This window comes from Scardinius erythrophthalmus (assembly GCF_964197995.2).
Source record: "Scardinius erythrophthalmus genome assembly, chromosome: 3".
NCBI classification, from domain to species: Eukaryota; Metazoa; Chordata; class Actinopteri; order Cypriniformes; family Leuciscidae; genus Scardinius; species Scardinius erythrophthalmus.
This window is the reverse complement of record NC_138223.1, coordinates 15,687,374-15,713,202: the sequence shown is the minus strand read 5'-3', so window position 1 is coordinate 15,713,202 and position 25,829 is coordinate 15,687,374. Positions and strand designations below refer to the sequence as shown.

The 25,829-nt window shown below is 35.8% G+C and overlaps 2 protein-coding genes across 2 annotated transcripts; one reads left to right on the top strand and one right to left on the bottom strand.

The window, feature by feature from the left end:
• The first annotated feature begins 464 nt into the window (after positions 1 to 464).
• tma16 (translation machinery associated 16 homolog) lies at positions 465 to 10,224 on the top strand. The gene is made up of 10 exons (XM_081360554.1): positions 465 to 606; positions 691 to 800; positions 906 to 943; positions 1,420 to 1,504; positions 1,634 to 1,782; positions 2,995 to 3,037; positions 3,173 to 3,311; positions 4,484 to 4,531; positions 4,635 to 4,688; positions 9,596 to 10,224. The coding sequence occupies exons 1-8, from the start codon at positions 604 to 606 to the stop codon at positions 4,493 to 4,495; spliced, it is 579 nt and encodes a 192-aa protein (XP_081216680.1). The 5' UTR covers positions 465 to 603; the 3' UTR covers positions 4,496 to 4,531; positions 4,635 to 4,688; positions 9,596 to 10,224.
• marchf1 (membrane-associated ring finger (C3HC4) 1) lies at positions 5,462 to 24,398 on the bottom strand (the record flags this gene model as incomplete). The annotated part of the gene is made up of 6 exons (XM_081360677.1): positions 5,462 to 5,745; positions 9,566 to 9,713; positions 11,605 to 11,785; positions 14,432 to 14,511; positions 14,602 to 14,652; positions 24,309 to 24,398. The coding sequence occupies 6 exons, from the start codon at positions 24,396 to 24,398 to the stop codon at positions 5,462 to 5,464; spliced, it is 834 nt and encodes a 277-aa protein (XP_081216803.1).
• Between the last annotated feature and the right edge of the window lie 1,431 nt (positions 24,399 to 25,829).

The following is a 25,829-nucleotide window of genomic DNA, read 5'->3' as shown; positions in this document are numbered from 1 at the left end:
TTAAAATATAGCATTCAGTTTAAATTAAATGGATGATATAAATCGAGAATATGGTAGCAATAGACAACATATTCATTACATAATATTGTTCTCTCTCAAAAAAAGTATGGAATTATAACCTCTTTAACGAGAAAAAAAACTAATGAAATTAATTTAAAATAATAAAGAAAAAATACGAAATAAGAGAAAGGTGAAATAGATGTTTTTAGCAAATTATAAAGTTTAAGTGTGTTTTTATTTTTTAGTGACTACGGGCATATACAATTCATCTAAAATAGTCATTTGAATAAAAAGCAAAAGACGGCCATGCAGTTGGAAAATTATACAAACAACATTTTGATATATTTTTTTCAACAGAGTTCCACCAAATTAATTTCACAAGTGTGTAAGAAATAAGTAGAAAAAAAAACGTAGTACAACATTGACCATTTTCATTATGTGAATAAAGAATCGTGACATATGAAATAATGTTAGCGGAACTCGTGACAAATGTATGTAATACACGGAACAAAAATACTGTCGAACCGTTTCAGTGGTCCGTCCCTTAAACCTCCCCCCATACGTCACACGTGTGATAAACATTCATAGCCTACATCAGTTAATATGGTAAGTTTTTAGTTAAACTAACTTTGTATAAATAAGAACTACTTTTTAGAATTGTGTGTTTAACAATTAGTATTCTCATTTCAGCCGAAGGCAGTGAAAGGTAAGGGACAGGTGGAGAAGAAGGCTATTCACCCATATAGCAGAAAAGCTGCATATCTGGCAAGAGCTGCCATCAAACAAGAGAGGAAAGAAAAGTACGTGTATTTCATTTAAAGGGGAATTGAAAAATAGTTTGCATTGCCACGGTACATTTTTATGCTGTTACACTTGTAAATGTAATATTTGTTAACCACTTCTAGGTCAAAGGGTGAGAAGGCACAGCGTCTAAATTTGATTGGTAAGTAGTTTTTTTTGTGCTCTGCCTTTGTGTAAGCAAGGGATTTGAAAGCTTGATTTGCGAAAGGACATTGGCAATAGTCAGTATATCGCAATGTTACCCCGTTCTAAGAACGTTTTGTTAACGTTCCCATTAGCTATGATAACATTATTTCTGAAATTTCTGATTAGTTCTAAGTCTAGGAGCTTTCAATACGTCCTGTTAATTTTTTTTTTATTGGTCATGTGAACGCCAGAGAAAACGTAATTTTGCAACCATTGTATAACCGTTACTTCTAAATTTTCCATGAATGGTGAATAAATAACGTTCTGTGCCAACGTTCAGAGAACGTCATTAAAGACCAGATACTTTTGAACGGACGTTCTATTAACGTTATTGGAGAAGAACGTTTGTTCATAACTTCGAGAGAACCTTGTCAGAACGTAAGCCAAAGTTGTCATGACATGTCTTCACATGTCTTCACTCATTTTCTACAGGTGAAAAACTTTTGTGGTTCCAAAGCCAACTGGACCCTGACAAGTTAGAATACACCAAACTTGATGCTTGTGAAATAATTGAGAGGTACAACTACTCCCAAGCAAACATACTGTTATAACTTGTAACGTTCATAAACAGCACTGCCCTCGGTTTAGACATGTTAGCTGTACAGTGAGAATAATCTTGGTTTAAATAAGATATCCTCCTCCTCAGGTACCTTCACCGGTTTGATGGAGAGCTGGAGCAGATTGAGTTAGCGAACAGTATTAAAGGACGACAGGGTCGTCAGCATGGATCTAGAGAAGCTATCATCAATCAAACAGTAGAGCGAGAGAGAGCTCAGTATGAAGGCATTGGCTTTGGTGAGTTTTCTACATTCTCCTGAACTTTTGTTAAGGTCTCTTTTATCATTGTTTCTTGCCTTACAGTACTTTTATGAGAGCAGTGTTAAAACAGCTTGAATAAAATGGTTTCTTGCATTAGTTGGAGAACAAGTTTCTCAAAAACAAGTTTAAAATATTTAGTATAAAATTGACAAAAAAATCATACTAATAATGCTTGTCTAAGGTCAGTACTTCAGAGCAAAAATGTGCATTCTCAGGCCATGCATAAAAAATGCATTTTATTTGTTGATTCAAAGTCAACCCTTCGTTTTTAAAGGGGTGGTATAATGCCCTTTTCACTAAATGTAAAATAAGTCTTTGATGTCCCCAGAGTGTGTATGTGAAATTTTAGCTCAAGATACCCCCCAGATATTTTTATATAGCATGTTAAAGTTGTCACTTTTTTAGGGTGAGCAAAAACGCACCGTTTTTGTGTTTGTTCCTTTAAATGCAAATGAGCTGCTGCTCCCAGCACAGGGGGCGGAGCTTCAACAGCTTGTGTCCTTTTACCTCACACAGACATGCACTGGAAATTTCAAAAACTTTTAGCCTTTTATGTTCAAACAAAGTCAGAAAGATGGAGAGACTCAAGAAGAAGTGACATGTAGACAACATTTCTGAATGGTTAGTTGAATTTATGTAGCTTATGTGTAGTTATCTTCTAGTCATTGATTAGCATATTCTGTCTTGATAATCTATGAATAGTGTTCAGGGGGCGGGGTTTATGTAAATTTTAGGGTTGGTGATGTCACTAACCCGGGAGGAATGTCGTGTAGTCCCTACCAGCCGTTTGTTGTAGCCCTTAAAAAGCAATTTCTTTAAAAGCAAATATCTCCCTTTGCTTTGAACTTTGAGCATTGTAACTTTGCAGATGTTGTTTATGCTCAAACAGCAACATTACACACTAACTAAAGCTAGAAAAGTGAAATCATATTAACTCAAGCCAGTAAACACATCATCTTAGAAGAGATGAGAAGAAATGTACTGAAAGATTGAGACTGTTGATTAAAGATTACGAGGGAACATGAAAAACAAAAAAGATCTGCATTGATAAATTATAATAACTTTTATTGCCATCCTGTATTGCATCTTGTGCTTGTAACGTAAAAAAAAATGTCTTTATTAACCTTTGGCAACAACATGCTCTAGTCCAGTGGTTTAAAAATCGTCCGTCTTTTTCCCCTTTTACAGAAATCCCTGACATTATCAATTCTAAGCATCTGAAAATATTCAGGTAATTATTACTTAAAACATTCTTTTTGTTAAACACTTTTATAGCAATTTCTGGCACAAAGCTATCTATGTAAAGTCCCATCCACACTGTAACCATGTCAAATTCGTCTAACGTTAAGCCGCATTTGTTTAACAGAGAGTGGAGCGGTGACCTCAAGAAACTTCCGAACATCAAGATGAGAAAGGTTTCAGCCAAACGCTCTGACAGCACGTCGTCTGCAGTTTCACAAGAGAAACACATGGAGGAGGAAGAGAATGGGGAAGATGCATACTCGGTACTGTGAAATCCTGCAGCTCTACTACAGTACAGATTACTGTAGAGTCATGGACAACTTGCTGTGTGCAAGGACAGAAAGAGCAAGACCTTGCGTTTTGTGCTGCTAGTGCTTTTTACTAGTAGCCATAGTGTGTTGGGTCTCTTGCAAAAATGTCTTGTTGTGAGGAAGGCCTGGAAGGGAGTTACTCAAGTAACACAATACTATTAATACATAAATAAACAGACTTTGAAACAGTTTGATACATTCACTGGTTTATTGCACTGACTGATTTCTGCATGTTTCTTTTATAATGTGCATTTGAGTTGTGAACACTGAACACTGTAATCTCACTTGATCCTGACATGCCCCTGGGGGTGTTTTAATTATATATATATTTTTATTTTATTTTAATATATCAAGATCATCACTGCAGAAAATCACAAAATACAAAAATGTAAAATTTGTTGAATTCTTTCTCAGCAAAACATGATTACCTCCAAACCTGCCTATTAACAAATCTTTCTTGCAAATAAATGACCGCTATTCTCCTCCATACGCTTCAAAACACATCCCCCCAAAAGCTGCATAAGTTTTTAAAAAGAACAAAGTTAACAAAAAAAAAACTATATAGATCCAGTGGCTCAGTAACTGATGCATTGAGGAAAACAAATCCTAGTTTCCACAAGTAACCATTCATTTCTCATAGATTGAACTATTTTTAGACTTTTTTTTGGCAAGTCAGATAAAGCAAGAATGAGTAACACTTTATTTACAGTGTCTTTGTTACATGTTACTATAGTAATAACAGTCAATTTATTAATAATTACATGCAACTAACCCTGAACCAAATCATACTCTTAAGCCTAAGCCTATAATCAAAAATGTATCTTAATTTCACCCATAGAATAGAATTGAAAGGAAACTTAGGTAAATGAATGGACGGTCCCTCCCTTGCCAACTGTAAACAAACTATAAACAAAATAAATATATCTAGAAAAAATAATACACATTTATGTCACAGAATTGGTCAACAATTTGCAACCGGTCTTTACACAGATCACTGAAAATGAAGTAAATGTGATAACATGATAAAAGAATACAAGCTATTTATCAATGCATGTCTGTTCCCTAGTTTGTAACACATCTTTGGTTCATTTAGGTTCTTGAATTTAACTCTATTCCTTTGTAAGGTGACTCCCTGATCCAAGAACTCAACAGCTGGAGGAAAGACAACTGAGGTGAGAGCCAAAGTTAAAGAGGATTGGTTTAAGATGGGTTCCTTGACTTGAATAATCACTGCTGTAACTGCCATGTTCACCTCTGGTTCTCGGTCACATTTAGAGGTCACAGAGTTCTCGCTAATCTACGGCGCAGGAGAGAACACTTCAGAACAAGGTACGAATATAGGAATTTCTTCATTATTTTGATTGAATCTAACCAGTAATCGTATATGTAGGTTATAGGACAGGGTTTTTATTCAACTTAAGACACATTTCTCAATACTCAAGTCACTTTTTCAAAAGTCTTCACACAGTACAGCACAACAGCATCTATGTGGGCTAAACGTTGGATCGTTTATCATTGCTTGCAGAAAGCCTTTTAAACAGTAGATACCTGTCATTCTTGTATTTTACAATTTTACAAAAGAAAACATTTTTTAGGTCGTTGTTTTATGAGTGACTTTTGAAGAGTGCCTTGATTGAGACGTGTATAAAGTGCTTTGGTACTTTTAGTGCAGTTTGAACGTGAAATGAACTGCTGTGCCGAGCTGAAAGTTGTTAGGAGAACTGTGAAGCGTTTTGAAAAAGAGACCAAAGTATTGAGAAATGTGTCCTAGCAACTGTAAAAAAAAATTAAAAAAAATGCAATGACATATGCCTGCGGACTCGTAAAAAACATGAGGGTTGTTCAAGCTTGAATGGCTCATTATACAATTTAATTATGGATTGGGGGTATGATTATATGTGATAATGTTTTTACACCTTGTCATAACAATTAATGTTTTAATTTCATATACATCTATGAAATCTTATATAATGTTATCCACCTACAGGGAAAATAAAAAGTGCTTTTGTTATTTTATGTGAATCACATCACTTTGGTCAAATACACCTAGAGGAGCCCTTCACTAGACTTTTCTGAGGTTTCAGGGCACCAAGCATCCATGATCAAACAGGAGTCACCTCCGCACCTCCTGTGTTAGTTTGTGTCTGAGGTACTGGAACCTCCACTGCCCCGTGCGTGCCGTTGCTCTGGGTGACCGGGGGGGGCCTGTTCTCTCCGTTGCGGACGGTTTCGGGGCAGTTCTGTACAAAGATGATCCTGTTGAAAGCCTTTAGCTTCCTCCAGAGCTGCAGATAGACTTTGCACTGAATGTACATGAAGATGAGTCCTCCAACAAAGCCAACCGCCACCACGATGAGCTTAGTCCAGAACGGCCACTCCAGCACCCCTACGGCATTGAGAGGGGACAAACGCACCAACGCTGTGTGTGCAATGAGAGTATGAGCATGGCATTACAGCACTATATCACTATATTACCATTCAGCTACTCTACAGTAGAATCACATCCCACACTGTTACACTGGGATTGCCACTGACACATTCAAGCATTACAGCACTATATCATTGCATTAAAGCGAATAGCACTTTTGGAAGTACTTCGACTCGGCGCAGTGAAAAAAAAGTCACGCCTGATCCTCTTTCCACTATTGACAGAAGTGAGAGGAAGAGGATCCGGCGTGACTTTTTACTGCGCCAGTCGAAGTACTTCCAAAAGTGCTATTACGCCATTATTATAATTATACTTTTTAACCCGCTTAGAAAAGCGCCACGTTTTATTTTGTGTCACCATACTTGGTCGTATAACTACTCGTGTAACTGTTTTTAAATAGGGAAAACGTTGATGTGTTTGGTCACTTCTAAATTCATTGCTGTTAGATACCATTGAATATACTGGGCTAAGCTAAGTGCTTTCAAAGTGTCACCGCGCGCCAGAGCGATTAAGTGCACGCACTGAGATGAGAGAGGTATGTATCAACTCGTCTTAGTTAAGGGAATAACATAATTTAATATGAAAAAACAGTGGAGTATCCCTTTAACAGGGACACTAAGTCATTTAGGGCTTTATGATTCCTTGGCTCTTAGGCTACGTTCAGACCGTCAGTCCAAATCTGATTTTTGTGCATATCTGATTGAAATCCGTTAAATCACATGAAATGCGATTTTTACAAATCCGTTTAGAGCTTCATTCAATTCAAATTTCAATTTAATTTGCATTTCTGGAAACCCGTTTCAGTCTGAATGCTCTGATCGGATTTCGAGTGGTTTATGTGACTTTCTTACGCCATGTAAAATGTAAATGTCAGACGTTGTTAAAGAAAAATGCTGAAAGTTTCTGCAGAAACAAGGTTGTGTTGTTGCAAAGTGCCGGACGAGCAGAAAATGACAATATAACGGAGACGTGGTCAGAGACCGGCGGAGACGATAGCATGGAATCAGAGCCGGCCCGAGGCATTAGCCACCAGGGGGCCCCCAATCGAGTTTTTTTTTTTTTTTTTTTACATATTAATTGACTTAAACAAGTGACATAAATGAATGAATTAATGACTAATTCAAGACAAGAAAATTCTGATTTCATGATCAATATACCTGCCTTCAACTGCTGCTGTGTCTGCCAGTGTTTGAGTCATGCGCATAAACTAGACACCTCGCGTGCATAGACGATTCATGCGCAAAGTCACGGTAATGTTAAGCCATGTCACAAAATTTTTATTTGATCAGTGATTGATGATTGACATTTAAATCAATGATTTATCCTTTAAATTTAATAATATTCAGAACAGAACAAGAATAAAAAAATAACTATAAACAATCCGAAACGATATAATTAAAAAGCGAAAGTGAAAGTAAGCGGCGTTGGGCTCACGTATCTCTCTCATTAGAATCAAAATGTTTCAACATTCGCGATGTATTTGGATGGTAAACTATTCTTTATCATAGGCTTCTTTGTACTTCACTCACGTTCCAATATCGACGGAAACAATCATCCTCTTCACACACGCAAAAATGTGCTTGGAAACATCACAGTGGAGCGGAGCTCACGCTGAATGGTACAAATTGTATTACTGACTATTTAAACAGAGCAGCGTAATTTTTATATGTTAGGTTGACTATAATATTTTATTACGGCTATAATGAACAGGCTGCGATGTCAAGATTACAATGCTGGAATATGTGTGTGTGTGTGTGTGTGTTTGTGTGAGGCACGGGCGCGATCGAACAGTGGAAACATAAAAACATACTCCGGCATGTTCATACAAGACATCATTCAAACTGCAGTGTTGCAAAACGGTGGAGGATATTTTGCAAATCATTTATTTAATAAGTTTCAAAGAGTTAGTAAAAGAGTAAAGAAAAAGTTAAAACTTTATAAGTATCTATTTTTTATTAAGTATTTATTTTGTATTAATACATAACCTCATTGTATTAATTTATAATGTAACATTATAGCGTGACATTTGTGTCAATAATCGTCAAGCACAGGTGACTCCGCGTGGTGGGAGGGGGCCCCCAAATCAAATTCTGCTTAGGGCCCCCAAAAGGCTCGGGCCGGCACTGCATGGAATAAAGCCATGCAAACCAGCCTCCTACGGCTGTGCCATTGTCGGCTACACATTGTCATGTTGTAAATAAGACAACATCTGTATTGAAAACCCCTCCATGTTGTGGTTGTTGTTGTTTTTGGCGTAGACCTACCAACGCAACGTCATTGTCATTGAAACCAATGCAGATATTTCGGCATCGGCACACAAATCAGATATGTGATACACAATGAGGACGTCAATTATTTTAGATCAGATTACAATCAGTAATACACAAATATTTGGATTTGTGTATATACAGATATTACAGATATATATTATATAATAATACAGATATTTTCGGATTTGGACTGACAGTGTAAACGTAGCCTTAGTCGTCCCAGTTGTTTTGACCTTTAAACAGAAACTTTGGCCCAGATTAATTCATTTTTTGTTTATATATCACTGCTGCTTCACATTCAATAGCTGTTCAGTTTTTTGTTATGCATTTTTAAAGTTTTTTTTTTAAATGCATAATTTACATTTAGTCCAAATGACATTTCAGACATTTTGGTGTTCTAGAAAGGCGATATGCAAATTACATAATATTATAGTTGTAATATTCCATGGTTATTTTAGTATTATTTAAATACTATTATAGTATTTATTCATATTTTCAATTAGCTTTTATTTTTTATCTTCAGTTTTCATTTTAGTTTTAGTTTAAGTTAGAGATGCACGATATATCCGCCACCATATCGGAATGGGCATATATATGATTATTTTTAATGTTATCATTATCGGCCCAATAAGAACATTTTGCCGGTATATTAAAGCCGATAAATAATGGATCATTTCCTTCAGCTGAGACACTTCAGATGTGCACGGGTTTTGAATTTCTTAAGATATGATGAAAAAAGGAAAATACAGTACAATAATTGTGTGCTTGGGACATGGCTTTTAATGGTGAGACTTTTGTTTTTGTAATCAGGCTCTCAAAAAAATTATATAAAAACTTGGAATTACATTTATCGGTTAATATATCGGTTATTGGCTTTCAAATATAAAGAATTATCAGTATCGGCCAAAATTTTCATATCGGTGCATCCCTAGTTTAAGTAAATATTTATATAGCTTTAGTTTTTAGTAAGTTTTGTACTTCAACAGCTTTCAGTTAGTTGCCAAGGCAAAGTTTTTTTGTGTGTTGTAAGTTTATTTTCTTTTACTAAAATGTTTCATATATGTAATTATATATTTCAATTACCGAAAACACCTTAAACAATATTTGTTCCCCATTTCATGAGAGTTTACATAATTTTAAGCCTATTTTGACAAAAGTATTGATCATTCTTTATGAGTAAAATAAAAAATTACTTAAAATAAGTTTAATCAAAGCTACTTTACAACACTGCATTTCATCACTATATAATCACTAATAACTAGATGCTGATTGTTCAATACAACATTCCAGCTGTACTAAGCTAAATTACATGAATAACACTGCATTTCACCTCATGTCCTCAGGCAAACATTTATACCTCTGCATAAAAATATTAACTATTGTGTATTTTAATTTTTTCAAAAAAAAAAAATCTGTCACCAAGACAAATTCCTCGTATGTGTAAACATACATGGCAATAAAGCTCATTCTGATTCTATTGTGTAAGTTGTGCGTGTGACAGTTTCTACCATTGTTCTTGCCTTGTCGGATCTCTTCAGCCGTGCGGTCAATCAGAACGTAGAGTGACCAGATGACACACACCACAGCCGCCAGGTGAAAGACCACAGAGCAGAAGATCTTCCGTCGCTCGCTCTTAGTCATCTGTAGCTTCTCCCACTAAAGAAGAGACAGAGAACAAAGAAGCTTCACTTCAATTAATGTTATTCTTCTTTCCTTCCTGTAATAATTTTTTTTAGCCACAATGTGGCAGCACTAGGATATGTGTGTGTTCTGACCTTCACAATATTTCCACATTCAGACAAATCTGCACAATAACCCTTGAGTTTATTTTGTTAGCAGTGTTTGCTAAGGCAAGCATCACTATTATTACTGCTTATACTAAGGGATTTTTTTTAAATAAACCCCCTATAACCTTCAAACGTTGGTGTGTAACTCGCTCATCATTTGTGCTATAGTCATAATAAATGAGCTAGTTTTATTTTTTAAATTATTGCTTTTTGTTCCATAAATATGCTTAAAAATGATGAAAGTCACTGAAAGAGATTGTACTGCCATACACACCCAAATGACACGCTATATACTATGTACATATGCACTATACACTCAACCGTGTAGTGTATGAATTTTGTCAATAAACATCGGAGTCTGATAGCACATGTTGCTATGGAAACACAGCACAGTATGGTGTGATGATCAAGCTTGGGAAGCAGGCACAAAAGTGTAAATTATATGTGCTTTTCGATTATATTTCAAAATACAATGATATTTTGTAGTTCTGAAATGTCCACTGGAAGAGGTTTTTAAAAAATGTCAAGCCAAAGACAAAGATGGTGCGGGACAGAGGACTATTACATATTGTGTTAAGTTTGCATTTTAAGCCTGGCCTATTAAAAATGCTTATGTTACCATATTAATTTATTTATATATTATGATGCTTACATGATACACCATTAAAATGATCTTTAATGATGTACTGAATCAATCCGCTTGACTACAGTCTCCGTGCTCACAGTAATCCCGGACACTTATGGAATATTTTAATTTATAAAAGATGAATCACAGTCTGGCCATCTGGGATTTCGATATAGAAATAAATGTTAGGATCATGATTTTTGTGTAGTATTATATCACAACTTGAATGTATATTAGCACCGTTCTTTGTTTTCTTTTGGCATCTGAATGAGAGTTTGGACCTAGAAACGATGACACACGACATCAGACTTAATGAGCGGATTTCTTGTACATCTGAATTTTGCGTAGTATGCACTACCATTATATACTATACTGTATAGTATGTTCACCAAGGCTGCATTTATTTGATCAAAAATACAGTAAAACAGTAATATTATGAAACTGTTTTCTATTGGAAAATATTTTAAAATCTATTTTCAGCAACATTACTCAGTCTTCAGTGTCAAGAGATCCTTCAGAAATCATTCTGATATGCTGATTTGATGCTCAAGAAATATTTCTTATTATTATCAATGTTGAAAAATGATTATTTTATAAACAAAAAGATAAAATATTTAAGCATTTATTTTAAAATTGAAATCTTTTGTAACATTATAAATGTCTTAACTGTCAAGTGATTCATTTAATGTGTCTTTTCTGAAAAAAAATATTCATTTTTATTTTATTTTTTAAATCTTACTGACCCCAAACTTTTAAACGGTAGTGTACAGTATTTTAACATGGGAGGTAATTTTGCTGAATTTTGCTTGACTTTAGCTTCGGTTACGGTTAACATAACACTGTATTTTTGTTTAATGCATACTATTTCTTTTGCAACTGGAAGCCAGGCTTCTCTATTTTGATGATCGGATGATCTCTCAAAGGGGAGGGTCTTTACAACCAAGGCAATAATTGAAATTCAAAGGCAGTCACACATAAGCTAATCTTGTTTCTTGTATATTGTAATTTGTAAAATATATGAAAAAGTACATTTCTGAACAATTAATTTCACTGTTTAGTAGTATATATAGTCTCCACTCTTTAAAAACAACACATGTGTTCAATAAAACAGGCTCTGAGCTGTTGTGTGTGTTACCTTGCGCAAAGGTTTGAGGTGTGTCTCCATGATGAAGTCATATTTGCACAGCTCACAGCAGCGTGTATCGGAGCTCTTGATCCACTGGTGCAGGCAGGCCTGGTGCACAAAACGCAAACTTCCTGTACAGTGGCAGGGGGTGATGAGTGGACACTCTTCGTCACCTTCACAGTGACAGATCCTGCACAAGCAAAAACAGATCAACCTCTCGCTCCTTCAACCTCTCTTTTACATCCATCTCAATTTCATTTCAATCTTTCAATTTAGAAATACTTGGCATAATTGTGTTTACATATAGCCAAAGCATTATACACAGAACAAGTAATGGCAAGAAAAAGAAATATATACAACAATAATAAATAAATAACAAATTAAAAAATAAGAATGGTATTAAAATAAAGTGCTAAGTAATGAATGGAAATAAGATAAAACTCCCAGATATGATCATCCTCATGTGAGGCACCCTCACCCTAAAATTGAAAATAGATCCATTTTTTTCTAAACACTAAGAAAAAATTATATAATGAATCTAAAATTAGTTTCTATTAAGTTACATTATTTAATATTTATATTTATACTTACTGTTACATTATTTGTTTATTTATTTAATTTCAATCTATTTTATTTATTTATATTAATCAATATGTATTCATTTTAATATATTTAATAGATTAATAACTAACTACTTTTTATTTTATTTAATCACATTTTTTATTAATTTAATCAAATTAATTAATTTACTTGTTTCTTTTTTTTTTTTTTTTTACAGTTTTTCCTCTGGACTTTTCCACGGGCCCCCTGTCACTCCCTTGAAAACCCCTGCTGTAACATATGTACATGGATGGCCTTTGATTGTATTGATCAAGGCAGTAGTTTTCTGAGAGTGTGCAGCTTTCTCTTCTACTTTCTCACCTGCACACCTCTTGTTCATCATCAGTGGATGCTTGTGGCGTGGCGCCATTTTGATTGGTGGGATTAGTGCATTTACAGGGGGATGGGACGGACATATTTGGATCTCCTGAATCTCGCTCCTCATATGTCTTTGTAATAAGCTCCTTCTCCTCCTCACTTCCACTCCTACTAGTACCATGCTCACTCCCTTTCCTGTGATTGGCTGCCTGGCTTTGGCCCCCACGCTCATCCCTTTTTGACAACAACTTTTTGTGGACGCTGGTGTCGGGATCCTTGCACAGAGGCGGCTGGTTCTCTTTCTGTCCCTCGTCAGAGTTGACAGACATTAGCTCGATGTCGCCCCGTTCCTCACAAGGATGCGTTTGCGTGTGTCGGCTGCCACTGCGTCTCCGTCTCGCTTTCTCGCGGCTCCAAGAACGAGCTTCTCTACAGCGTTGCTCGTCTTCTGAGGATGAATCAGAGTGTGTGTGCACTTGCTTATGCGATCTGGAATGTCTCGTCTGGGCCACGCACTCCTTGGCACACCCAATAGACCCGGTGGTCTCCCGTCGGCGTCGAATACGACGCTTGGCTTGCCGCTTCGTGGTGGGGGCGGGATCGGAGGCCGGGTTAATGGGCATGACGGGTGTAGTCTGATCTGAACCATCTACATCAAGTTTAGTGTAACCACTAGAGCTGCACAACACACACAAACACACACATATAAAAACAAAAGGGATGAAGAAGACACAACAGAGCATGAAATGATTGACGAGTGAAAAACATTATGGACAAATAAAAGTGAATTTCTTTTGAACTGTGGATTTTTTTTTCCCTCTCATTGGCTTCATTTCTCCTTGCAATTCACTCTTCAATAATTGTTGTTAATACAGAACCCCAGAAAAAAATTTGGCATTCAAAATACAATGTAATTTCTTTAACATACCTTCACAGGTATGCATTCATACATACAAAGTCTGAGAGTACAAGACTACAATATTTTTCTATTTTGCATTCTTAATATAATTTAATCCAAAATGTTTTATAAGCTATATTATTCTATCTTGTATTCTTAATTTGTGACCCTGGACCACAAAACCAGTCACATGGGTCATTTTTTTTTTAATTGAGAAGTATGTATCATCTGAAAGCTGGATAAATAAGCTTTCCATTGATGTATGGTTTGTTAGGATAGGACAATATTTGGCCGAGATACAACTATTTGAAAATCTCCTTGAGAATTGAGAAGAACGCCTTTAAAGCTGTCCATTTATGTTCGCGATTGTGCTGTATTCATTCACAAAAATAAATGTTTTATATATTTACGGTAGGAAATTTACTAAATATCTTCATGGAACATGATCTTTACTTAATATCCTAATGATTTTTGGCATAAAAGAAAAATCGATAATTTTGACTCATACAATGTATTGTTGGCTATTGCCACAAATATACCAGTGCTACTTATGACTGGCTTTGTGATCCAGGGTCACATTTAATTAATTCAAAACTGTTTTATAAATTATAATATTCTATTTTGCATTCGTAATTTAATTTAATACACAATGTTTTATAAATATTCTATTTTTTGTTCAATTTAATACATTTATAAGTAATGAAATTATAATCTTTAATTACAAATTATATTGTCGACAGAAAACATTTGCTTACAAATTACAAATTTGATTAGTGACCAAGAAATAGTGCAGAATGCTAAATATTTCTATTGATTGTTCAAAATCCTCTATCTGCCTGCTTATTTTACAGTTTATATAGAAAACTTGTGGTCTCAGACCTTTTGGACTACACTGCATTAACATCCAAAGACACTGACATTCATTATGACTTATTTCATAAAATCACATGATGTGCAAACATGTAGATGAGCAAAGCACCAATCATAAACATCCCACGGCAACGGTCTGACCACACACACCTGCATATGTCTTGGGAAGAGGCTGTAACTGATGTCTGAGAGACGCTGTTCAGAGCGGCTCCTTGGGTGGAACTGCTGGCCTGAAATAGTGCAATAATAATATACACTTATACAATATACACAGTCATTGGGGTTGCTTTGAATAATGATGGTGTGGGTGTGTGTGATACCTTAGATATACTGCTGGATCGACTTCCTGATCGCCCAGGTGCCTTCTCACCCTGATGGAAACAAAGAGGATTAATCGTATGCGCGCTCTCTCTCATCCACATTGAGGCCAAACCTTTATAGCCGTACTACAAAATACTTTCTCCTATCCCAACTTAAAGTGTACAATCAACTATGACCCCTGTGGAACTTTCACATTTATCTTATTTGCAGATGCTTTTATACAAAGCAACTTACAAATGAGTTATGAAAACTTTGCTCTGTTTGTCTGAGCATTCTGCCACAACAACACAGGCTCAACCAATGCCAAGATTTTGTCTGTTGGTCCATTTGAATAAATGGCAGACAGTATGCAAAACCTGTTTAGTACTTTTGCAGTTCAGTTTGGTGAAGCTAGTAGAGCAAATATTATAAGCACGCTCACACATTACACACAAATAAAGAAAATATGGCTTTTAAAGCAGGGTTTCTGTCACATGTTTGAACAGATCTTTAATGTGACTGCAGCTTTAAGACAAACCAATCCTATTACTAAAAATAACAGCGGCATCGTAAGACCATATTTGCGTGCACACATATATGTGTGTGTGTTCATGGAAACTAACGACCACAACGATTTTAGGATTGTTACAGTTTTTTCACAATTGCTAAGAAACATATCTTGAAACCTTCACCCATCTATCTATAAATTACAGAAACGTCTGTCTGTCTGTCTGTCTGTCTGTCTGTGTGTCTGTTAACCACATATCTCTCGAACCGTTAGTCCGATGGATTTCAAACTTGACAGGTGTCTTGCTACGGGCACGAGTAAGTGCAGTGCCAAGTTTGACGTTGTTTGGATGAGAAATGCTAAAGATATCGTTAAATATATCATTTTTAAAAGGTTTTGGTTTAAAAATAAACATTCTGACATTAGAGGGTTGTATTGGTCAAAGAAGCCCCGAGAAGGTTGTGGTTTAAAAATAAACATTCTGATAAGCTACACTGTTTACTTCTGAATATTATATTTTATTCTATTCACAGCCATCATTTGTAGTAACCTAGCATGCTCCCTGAATTCAATGCGTTCACAGTCTCTTTCACGGGCATCAAATCAACAATTACTAAAAACACACACAAAAACTGATTTTGATGCGTTCACAGTCTCTTTCACGGGCACCAAATCAACAATTACTAAAAACACACACAAAAACTGATTTTGCACAGGCATTTTGCACTAGTTTTCTTAAATTGAAACACAAAACCAAATCTTCAAACTACATTCACAAAACCACTGACTCTTCTCACCAGTTCTCAAAATCAAACAAAGCTTTCAGATCATACACACATCAGTCAATATACACGTAAACACTACAGAGCTTTCATTAGACACTACATCAAAAAATGGAAAACACAGCATCCAGGGCATGTAGTTACAGAAAACAATTATAATGTATACAGAAAACAAATTTTGCAATTGCGTAAAAAAGTATTGTAATCGCAACTTAGTAAGGGGAATACATTGTATTCTGTATGTACTGCAAGTATAGTATTCTTGTATTGAATATTTTATAGTATTTCATTTCTGTATATTCAGCACTTGCATACTGCAAAAATGCAGTAGCCTATTCCAAAAGCCCAAAGAAAACTCTAAATGAAAAGCATGTTACAGTACAAAATCAAAATCAATGAGAGATTCATTCTGCCTCAGCATCACGCCTTCGTGTTGTGTCCAGCCTGAGAAGTGAGAACCTTTTCCAAATCTCAGGCAATGTTGTCTCTTGCCAGGGAAAAAAAGTTTAACACTCTCCGAACCTTGCTCTTTCTCGTCCTCATCCTCTTCCTCCTCGTCCACCACCTCTTACACATAGGCTGCGTCCGAAATCGCATACTCTCTTGAGTAGGTACTTATTTTGAATAAGAAATTACTTCACGACCGCTAAAAAAGTATGTTCTATGATAGAATGTGAGTAGTATGAATGTAATCTGGATGTACTACATTCGCGATGTTGTTATTATCATGTGACCTACCAGCGTCAGTTACGTCGCTTCACTACCATTCACAAATCCTCTCCCGTGGCCTCATGGGATAGTAAAGCGTCCATTCTTGCCGGAAGAAGTAGGTCATCCGGGTTATTTTTGCCTACTATTGTATGAGAAACTGTGAATTCGGACATACTACTTTTGTCACATACTGTTTTTCGCCTACTATATAGTAGGGAAGTGTACGATTTCAGATGCAGCCAAACTCTTTCTCCTCTCACAATTGGTTTGATCACATCATTAGAAACAAGTGTGAACAATTTTGAGTCGTTTTGTGTAAACAATGACAAACGTGTTGTAGCTCTGCTTAACTTTTGCCACTTGTGTTTACCGTTTTGCCACACAAGTGCAAAATGTGTTTTAGTGAGTGAGAATGTGTTTTGCAGAAAGAGAGCGTGAGATTTGCAAAATGGTGTTTAATTGCCCGAACTTGTTCAAGGTTTTGCAGAAAGAGTGAATTATTCGACAAATGGGTTTAGGCCTTTGAGAATTTGGTTCAGAGCATGGGGTTTAGTGTCGTAACAATTGAGAAAAATAGTAATAAAAAAGAAGATTCAGGTCTTCATTCATTCAATTGTATAGAGCTCTGTTTAAAGTCAACATGGAAACTTATTTAAGTCTTTCTTAAGGCACATTCCCTGGTCTGATTGTGGATGATTAATCAGAGTATGTTATTCCCAAAAAATGTCTTCAAGTAATCTTCAATCAAAATAAAATAACTTGCTCATCCTCTGAACTGGCCGAACTAGCTATTATATTACAGCGTATTTGATCAAAAATACACTAAAAATAAATGTAAACTTAATGTCTTGAAAATAAAAAATATTGTAAGATATTACAATTTAAAATTTATTTTCAGTGTTGAAAACAGTTTGTAACATTATAAATGTATTTACTGTCACTTTTGATCAATTTAATGCATCTTGAAAATTGGTCATTTAAAAACTAAAACTAATTTATTTTAAAAAAAAGAAAAAAATCTTACTGACCCCAAACTGGTATGGTAGTGTATAAACTAAGACCTTCTTCTGCACAGTTCTGATTTGGCTACAACAAGTTTAGAAATCAGTATAAAACACAAATGGCAAAAAGGGAATTGTTGACCTTTGATTTTGATTTTTAAAAATGCTGAATGCTTTGTTTTGCCAGGCGTTTTTGAAAACCAAGCTTTATTAGCATTTATTGCCTCCATGTGCCTCAGGCAGAGCTGATTCCTCTTGGGCTTTTGGTGGGTCCACCTTTGTCTCTAGTCCACACCTGGCCCATTATTAACTTAAACATTTTTCTTTCAAGCTAACATACAAGAGCACACACACAAACTTCAATGTCAGTCTGAGAACATTTAAGGTGTTGCAAGCACACACAACATCTATTTTACATATCAGGCTTATACAGAAAAACAAGTCAGACTATCATGATTGTAACTTCAACCAACAAAAGTTTTTTTTTTTTTTTTTTTTTTACAATAGACCTAGCTGATGAATATTACAACTTTGAATTTGTTATTAAGCAAAAAGTTCCAGCACTTTGCTCTCTTTTTGTATAAAAAAACGTCTATGTTGTTTAGCTGATGTTAGTAAGGCTATTGAGCTCTGTTCTCTCTCGACACTATCGCTCTGAATTATTGATGTGAAAGTCAACAGACACCAACATCTGATCAGCTCATAAATATTGAATTCACCCGCAGGGCTATTTTTTAGCGAGCATGCATGTGCAAATGCATCCTTTGAAGGAAAATTATATTATAAACATGTTCTCTGATTGTTTGACATCAGTCAAACATGATGATCATGTTTGCGTTCACACCTGAACTCCAACCACGGCATTCCCAAAGGCCCCTGGAGTTCACCCAAAATGCACCACTCAACCAAACATGGTTTTTGCCAAGAAACAGAAGTCAGTGATCGAAAGTCAGTGCAACAAAAACACAAACATTTCTCATCAAAGTGCACATTCATTTTATTGCTCTATATTGCTACTCCTTTAACAGTTGTCTCTTATATGTGTCTGTTTTTATTTTTCCTAAGGTATTTTATGGAGAACCATCTAAACTAAAGCTGACACTTAAATAAAACATAACAAAAAATTCCATTACACCCCCTGAGTTTTGAAAGAGCAACATCTGAGGAAATAAAATTACTAATCTGGATGCTTTCCACAGGCTTTAGAATTAGATTCAAGTGGTGTGTAATGCACATAATGGATTTACTTTCAACATAAAAGCCTTAGCTTCTGTTCTGAATGATGACACTGCTTCCTCGCTGGAAAAATAGTGCTCATTCATCCAGTCTAGAGTTTCTATACTCTGGCCACACGTGTAATATGACCTTTTTATTGATAGTTTCTCCTTATCTATGCAGTCTGCTAATATATAATAGCCTACACTCTAAAAATGCTGGGTTGTTTCAACCCACGTTTGGGTCAAATATGGACAAACCCAACCGCTGGGTTTAAAAATCAAATAAAAAAAATGTAACGGTTGGGTTTGTCCATTTTTGAACCCAACAAACAACCCAGCATTTTAGGATCACAGTTCTTCTGACTGTTTGAATTCACAAATTACAAATTTTCTGTTGCATTCAGAATAGTATATATGGTTGCTTATTACAGAGCGCTATTAAAACAAATGTAGGCTACCTTAATCTAAATCTCATTGAGGGCTCTGACAAAGTTTCTGATATGACCTTAGTTAATGTCCCCTTACAATTTTTCAAATCTCTATACAACTTCTACATCTGAGAACAAACATGAGAAATAAAATGCTCCTGTCTTGCTCCTGCCCTGAGAATCCAGGTCACAGTAAATGATGCCAGAATGAATCTAGAACATTCTAAAAATGCTCTGTAAAGGTCTAGAGTATGAAACATAGAAAGCCTTAATATGTTTAGCCTTGACCCTTAAATACTACTTAGGCTCAAAGATCAAGTCAATGTTCTAAGATTAAGGTTCATAGGTCATAACTACTGTTTGTCTCTCCAGTCAGTATAAGGCATGTTATATCATTGCTTAAACAAAACAACAACATTAACCAAAAGTAATTTTGATCATGTGGAAGACACAAGCAAATGCTGCAACACTTTCCATGGATAGGGTACAAATTAGCATTTAGTTTCCCATACGATTAGAGGCCCAAATTCTTCTCTCTTTTTTTTTAATTGTAAGAAATAGATATTTCAAACGATATACACTACAGGTTGGGATCAGTAAGACTTTTTTTTTTTTCAAAGAAATTAATGTTTATTCAGCAAGAAATGTATCAAAAGTGACAGTAAAGACTTTTACATTGTTACAAACATTTCTATTTCAAATAAATGCTCTTTTGAACTTTCATGTTCAAACTTAGAAACATTGATTTGTTAAAAAAAGTTTTTCAGCATCACATAATCCTTCAGAAATCATTCTGATGTGCTATTTTGGTGCTCAAGAAACATTTCTTATTATTATCAATCAGTTGTGCTGACTAATATTTTTGTGTAAAGCGCAGTAAAAGAAATCTGGATTTTTTAATTTCATTGAAATATAAATGTCTTTACTGTCGCTTTTGATTAATGTGCCCTCAAACTTTTAAATGGTAGATAGCCTAGATAAAGTTACCAACTTTATCTGATATAGGCTATCGCTTTGAGTACATGTATGCAGATAAAGTTGGATATACATTTAGTAGTTGTCAAATGTAATTAGTCACTTAAATGCATTAAAATGCATAAACGGGATTTACAATTTCAGTAATACCACACAACCTAAGCAGTTTAAATGAAAAGTTAATTGAAAGCTATGCCATAATATCTTTATCATTAGAGCCCTAGTTTGCAAGCCAAAGGCAAGTATAATAAGGTATTTCATTTCTTAAAACTCATCTCCATTACAAGTACAATTATGAAACAATAATCTAGAATCAAACAACCAGAAACATCCAAACTGACATTCACTTACCCATAAATTCACCCCTGTATGTTCTATAAGCTACCAAACTGCCGATCAACCCCGCTAGCTCCAAAGGCCGATGCATGTAAGAGCTCACACATGCATGTTTATGTGCTAGATAGGGCTGGATTAGCTCGAGCTGCTTCTCTGAGGTATAATCTGTAAGTGGTTTGTCTCTGGTCGTGCATTCATTTAAATACACACAGAAATAGGCTAACACACGGTTTCAGTGTTAGAGCCACTTTTTTTAGGTAGTTTTCTAGCCATGTCATCTAAGTTCTGCCTTTCGGCTTCAGAATAGCTGTTATTTTAGATAAACCTGTCAGTGTCGGATCCGTACAAATTTATGTATGCAGGTGCATATACAATGGTGACCATCCCTAGTGATTTGTGTTTGTTTAAGAGGCTCTGGCTCTGGCTGGCATTCAAAAGCTAACTATAGACACAGGTGCATTATGGGATAATGGGCTGATGGGATACACCTGGTCACAAACTACTACTCGCACAGAATCACAAGCAAGATAGTAGCACAAAGATGCAATATTTAGCTGGTCCAGATACAAGGAGGCCTCTTTAAATGAAAGTTAATGGAGCAGATGCCTCAGTGTGTTGAGTTAACTCTTTCCGTAGTCATCATATAATAAACAATCAAACTATATGATGATCAATACTACCAACAAAACTCTTGAATTTTAAAATCACCTGCAAAATGCAAAGGTGGCATATGACAAACTAATGCAGAATTTATGTATTAATATCTTTGCATCAATCACAGTACAAACCAACAGCTGCCAATAAGCATGTGGGGAGCAATGTTGACACAATATAAACAGAGCCACAACACTGAACCTATTAAGACACTCCAATAGCATACATATTCAGAGCAGGTTAACAGCCACTTTACATAATCTGCTAATTTGCTATACATATACACTGGCCACTGTACGCAACGGCAACAGCATCAGATACACACCTGATCAAAGTTATAAAATACACCTCAAAATCAAGCAACAGTGACTGACAGAGAGACAGATCACACATTGTATAGGACCTACAATAAAAACACAAAAACAGTGTATTTTTACACTGTGTAAACATTCGACTACGAGATTGAAAAACGTGATTTAATAACACTTAATAAAGGTATCTTCCACCATACCTTTTTACAAAAGGGCAGTTCAGAAATATTTTTCGGGCACTATAGTGTACATTACCAGTCAAAAGTTTTGAAACACTATGATTGTTTAATGTTTTTGTCTCTTATGCTCACAAACATTTATTTGATCCAAAATACAGAAAAAAAAACAGTAATACTGTGAAATAGTATTACAATTTAAAAGAACTGTTTTCTATTTTAATATATTTTATTTCTGTCATGGCAAAGCTGAATTTTCAGCAGCCATTACTTCAGTCTTCAAAATTCAGGCTTAATATTAGTGGAAACCGTTATACATTTTTTCAGTATTCCTTGATGAACAGAATGTTAAAAGTAATTCCTGTGTCTTTACAGGAATTATTTACATTAAAATACAGTAAATTAAAATAAAGTTTCACAATATTACTGTTTAAACCAGTAATCTAATTTATCATAACTAGTAGATAGAATTGTATCGATGTTGAATCTAGTTTTAAAGAGAAAAGGTCGGAGAACAGGCCACCAGGTACCCATCATGGTGCCAAGAGAATGTGCTTATGTATGTGTGTTAGTCAGTGATCACAGGTGACATCTCCAGCAGAGAGCACAGTGGATTAGACGCCCGCTAGAGAGAGAAAGAGCAGCTAATTCACAGAAATGGAACACGTGAAATGCACATCACACGCAACAGTACACCTACAACACATGGAAGGTCTTAGAGTCTCCATATTAATATTATAAAGAAAGTAATAACTAACGTGTTTGCCCAGTGCTCAGTTCTTGGTAGGTGATAATGCTTTCAGGAATTCAGATCGCTGCATCTTTATTACAGTGCCTGCGAGGCATAATTAGGCATCACTGTTACTTAAGCTCATGTTTAGGGTTAAGGATTTGCATAAACCCCTAACCTTTATCAGTAAAGTTCGGCACATTCCTCATCCTACACCATGTGTGCTACTGACATGAATAGTAGAAGAAAACTGATGAGTGCTGTGGAGAGGTGTACTTTTTCAGGATTTCTTAGTCTTAGTCTTATGACTCAGGCCTGTACTTAAATATATCTAGGGGCCAGAATATCATAGAGACTTGCTCTTTTGACCTAGGACCGGTAAGCAACCAACTAGCAACCTCCCAGAATGCCATATCAACTTCAATGCAATGAAAATTCTTAAATTATGAATATAAATCATATTTATATTTTAATATGTCAAATTTTATATTTCAGCCAAATGATTGAAAGGCATGTTTCTAAACTCTAATAGCTAAATTCACTTTAAAACTGCGTTCTTTCATTGGCATGGATACTGATTTGTTAAAATGTTTTCACAGTATTCATGACTAAATTGGTAATTGGTTCAGGGTACAGCAAAGCAATGTCAAACACACACACACCACCAACACACAAGGTTTCAAGTCAATAGGACCAGAGCATGTAACTAAGTAGATGGCGAAAGACCGCTGGGTGACCACATGTTTACACAAGATTACAACAAATTTGCAAAGGCATGTTTAACTAGTGCACTCTCTAGGCCATTCAACAATATATTCTGATGTTTGCAACAAATTTGTCCCAAAAGTGTTCTTTCAATGGCTAAATTATTTCTGGATAATGCAGCCAAGACATACTGAAGATAGCTTTAGCCAGACATTTACACACAACCAATGAGTTTGCTTTACTTTTCCATGTTGTTTAGGGGGCAAGTTTATCAAAAATAGATAATTGAACAGCAGTGTCAGTCCCCAATTAGGTGTGCAGAAAACAGAAAAATTCTAATATTTATATTTTCTGTCCATAGAAAATTTCACAAATATAACATACAATTCTGCTTGTGGACTAAGTATACTACAAAGTGTCTAAAACAAAATTCTGGATATATTACAGATTTGATGCCACAATCCTGGAAATATTTGTCAAATCTAGTGTCTCAAAAGGATTGGAGCTGGTGATTTTAGGCAGCACTTCCCATTTTTGTGTGTGATTTGCATAAGGCGATCAGCGAATGGACTGTGGATGTGCATCATACATCTTAAAAATGTCCTGGATATTACAAAAACACACACAGCTAAAACAAATACATACATGCTGAAGCAATGTGATAAAAGTGCATGTGTGATTTACAATATACTTGAAAGAAATGTCAATGACCCTGAATAGGCTGAAATATATGTAACAGTTTACATATATGCTTTGTTTTGCATCTTACAGTACTATTTATAGCAGCAATTTCTTTTCCAATACAACAGCGTCCAGCTCCTGCTCTAGGCTATATTTCTGTTTACATAAGATTGAGTCTTTTTTTTAATCCTCACATCCGAAAATTAAAGCAGAAGGATTTGCTTGCTTTTGGCATTTAAATCTCACAGATTAATGCAAACTAAGTATCAAATATCTTATTACAGAACAATACTCTTAACTTACAACTTGACCCCAATCTAAACAGTAACCCTGATAAAAATGTACCATTGCCTCACAGAATCCATTAAACTACAACTAGTATTTTCATACTATAGTAACCACATGAAAAACCATGGATGGCTATACCTCTACCTTCAACATAACTAATTGCTATGAAACTATTTGTTATGAAAACTCCACATACATTACATATTCACATAATGGTTACTTGCCTCATTCTCTTTACTCTTGTCTCTTTTCCGTCTGGAGCTGTTGCCGTTCTCCTTAGTGATGGGTACAACTGATATCTGATGCACAGGCATGCTAGCAGTGCTCAGGACTGCGGGATACCTCGCTACCTTCAGCCCACCAAAGACAACCGACTTACATCATCCTGTGGGTCGGCATGGAAACAAAGAATATGACCCGCTCCAGAGCTCGTATCCACGCTCCTAAAGACACACGCATGAAATCAGGTATCCTGGTTGAGATCTCAGAGACTTCAGCTGCAACAGAGGGAAACATCCATTCGTCACATCCCCCCCCAAAAAAGCTTAAGCCAACCTCTCTCGTTCTACCTGTGTGATCTGTGACAGGGAGAGAGAGAGAGAGAGAGAGAGAGAGAGAGAGAGAGACAGACAGACAGAAAGAGCTCATTTAAATGTTACTCTACCTGAGAGCTGCAGTGATGCCTCAGTTTGTAGATGTGTGTGTGTGCGCGTCTGTTAACCTGACCTGTAAACATGCTGCTGAGAGGACTTAGGGGTTATTTTAGCTCCAAATCTCCTCCCTCCAGGAGCAGCGTGGGATGGAGCTGCGAGCTAATCAGCTTACAACCCCAGGGGCTTCACAAAACCTCGGCTACTGTAACACACAAACACACATGCTCACACGAACATGGGAAGACACACTGGACCGAGCAAACTAGCTGGTAACATTTGAACTGTTAAATGTTTAATTCAATTAAAACAGTTGAGGAGAGCTTATATAGACTCAGTTTGCAGCAAAACTAAATTATACTGGAAGGACTAGTATATGAAACAGACAACCAGTAGTAAATGTAATATTCTCCTCAGCCTCGTTAAATATTCATGAGTTGCAGAAACTCACTTATATACAACCATTAGTCATTTTGGACACCTACTCCTTTTACTTAAACTTTTCTACAATTTAGAATTTAGAAGTCATTATTCCTAGCTATGGGAATTGTGTAGAGGTCAAAACAGTTTTAACAGGCCAAAAAGACTTCAGGCATTTTACTTATGAGAATTTTAACCTTTGCTTTACAAATGTTCAATGTGAAATCTCAGAAGCAGACTATGGCTGTTCAGTACTAACCCAAAGCACAAACAGTGAAACGTAAACAAATAACTAGGGGTGCACGATATATCGGCCGCCGATATAATATCGGCCGATATGGTCATTTTTTTTACACATCGGTATCGGTCCGATGTCAAAATAGGGCCGATGTGAACAGGCCGATATTTGACGTGTGAAGTTGAAGATTAAGTTACTGATGCTGACTCGTGCAGTGAACGCGCCTGAGAGAAATACACATTTCATACAGATGACATAAGCAGAGAACAGTCTGTTTTCTTTCATTTTGAATTGTTCTGTTTAAAAATAGATGTTTCAAGCTTTCTATATAGGCTATGTCTCAGGTCTGTGAGGCAGGTAGGTTTCGGTTCATTTGAGACGCGCTTCAGTTCACGCGCTTTTGCCTCCATGTCCTGATTAAATATTTTCTAATATTT

Bases quoted from the DNA above. Each gene is read 5' to 3' on its own strand.
- tma16 (XM_081360554.1), top strand. The intron at 801-905 runs GTACGTGTATTT...AACCACTTCTAG, and splicing joins AAACAAGAGAGGAAAGAAAA to GTCAAAGGGTGAGAAGGCAC. The intron at 3,038-3,172 runs GTAATTATTACT...TTTGTTTAACAG, and splicing joins AAGCATCTGAAAATATTCAG to AGAGTGGAGCGGTGACCTCA.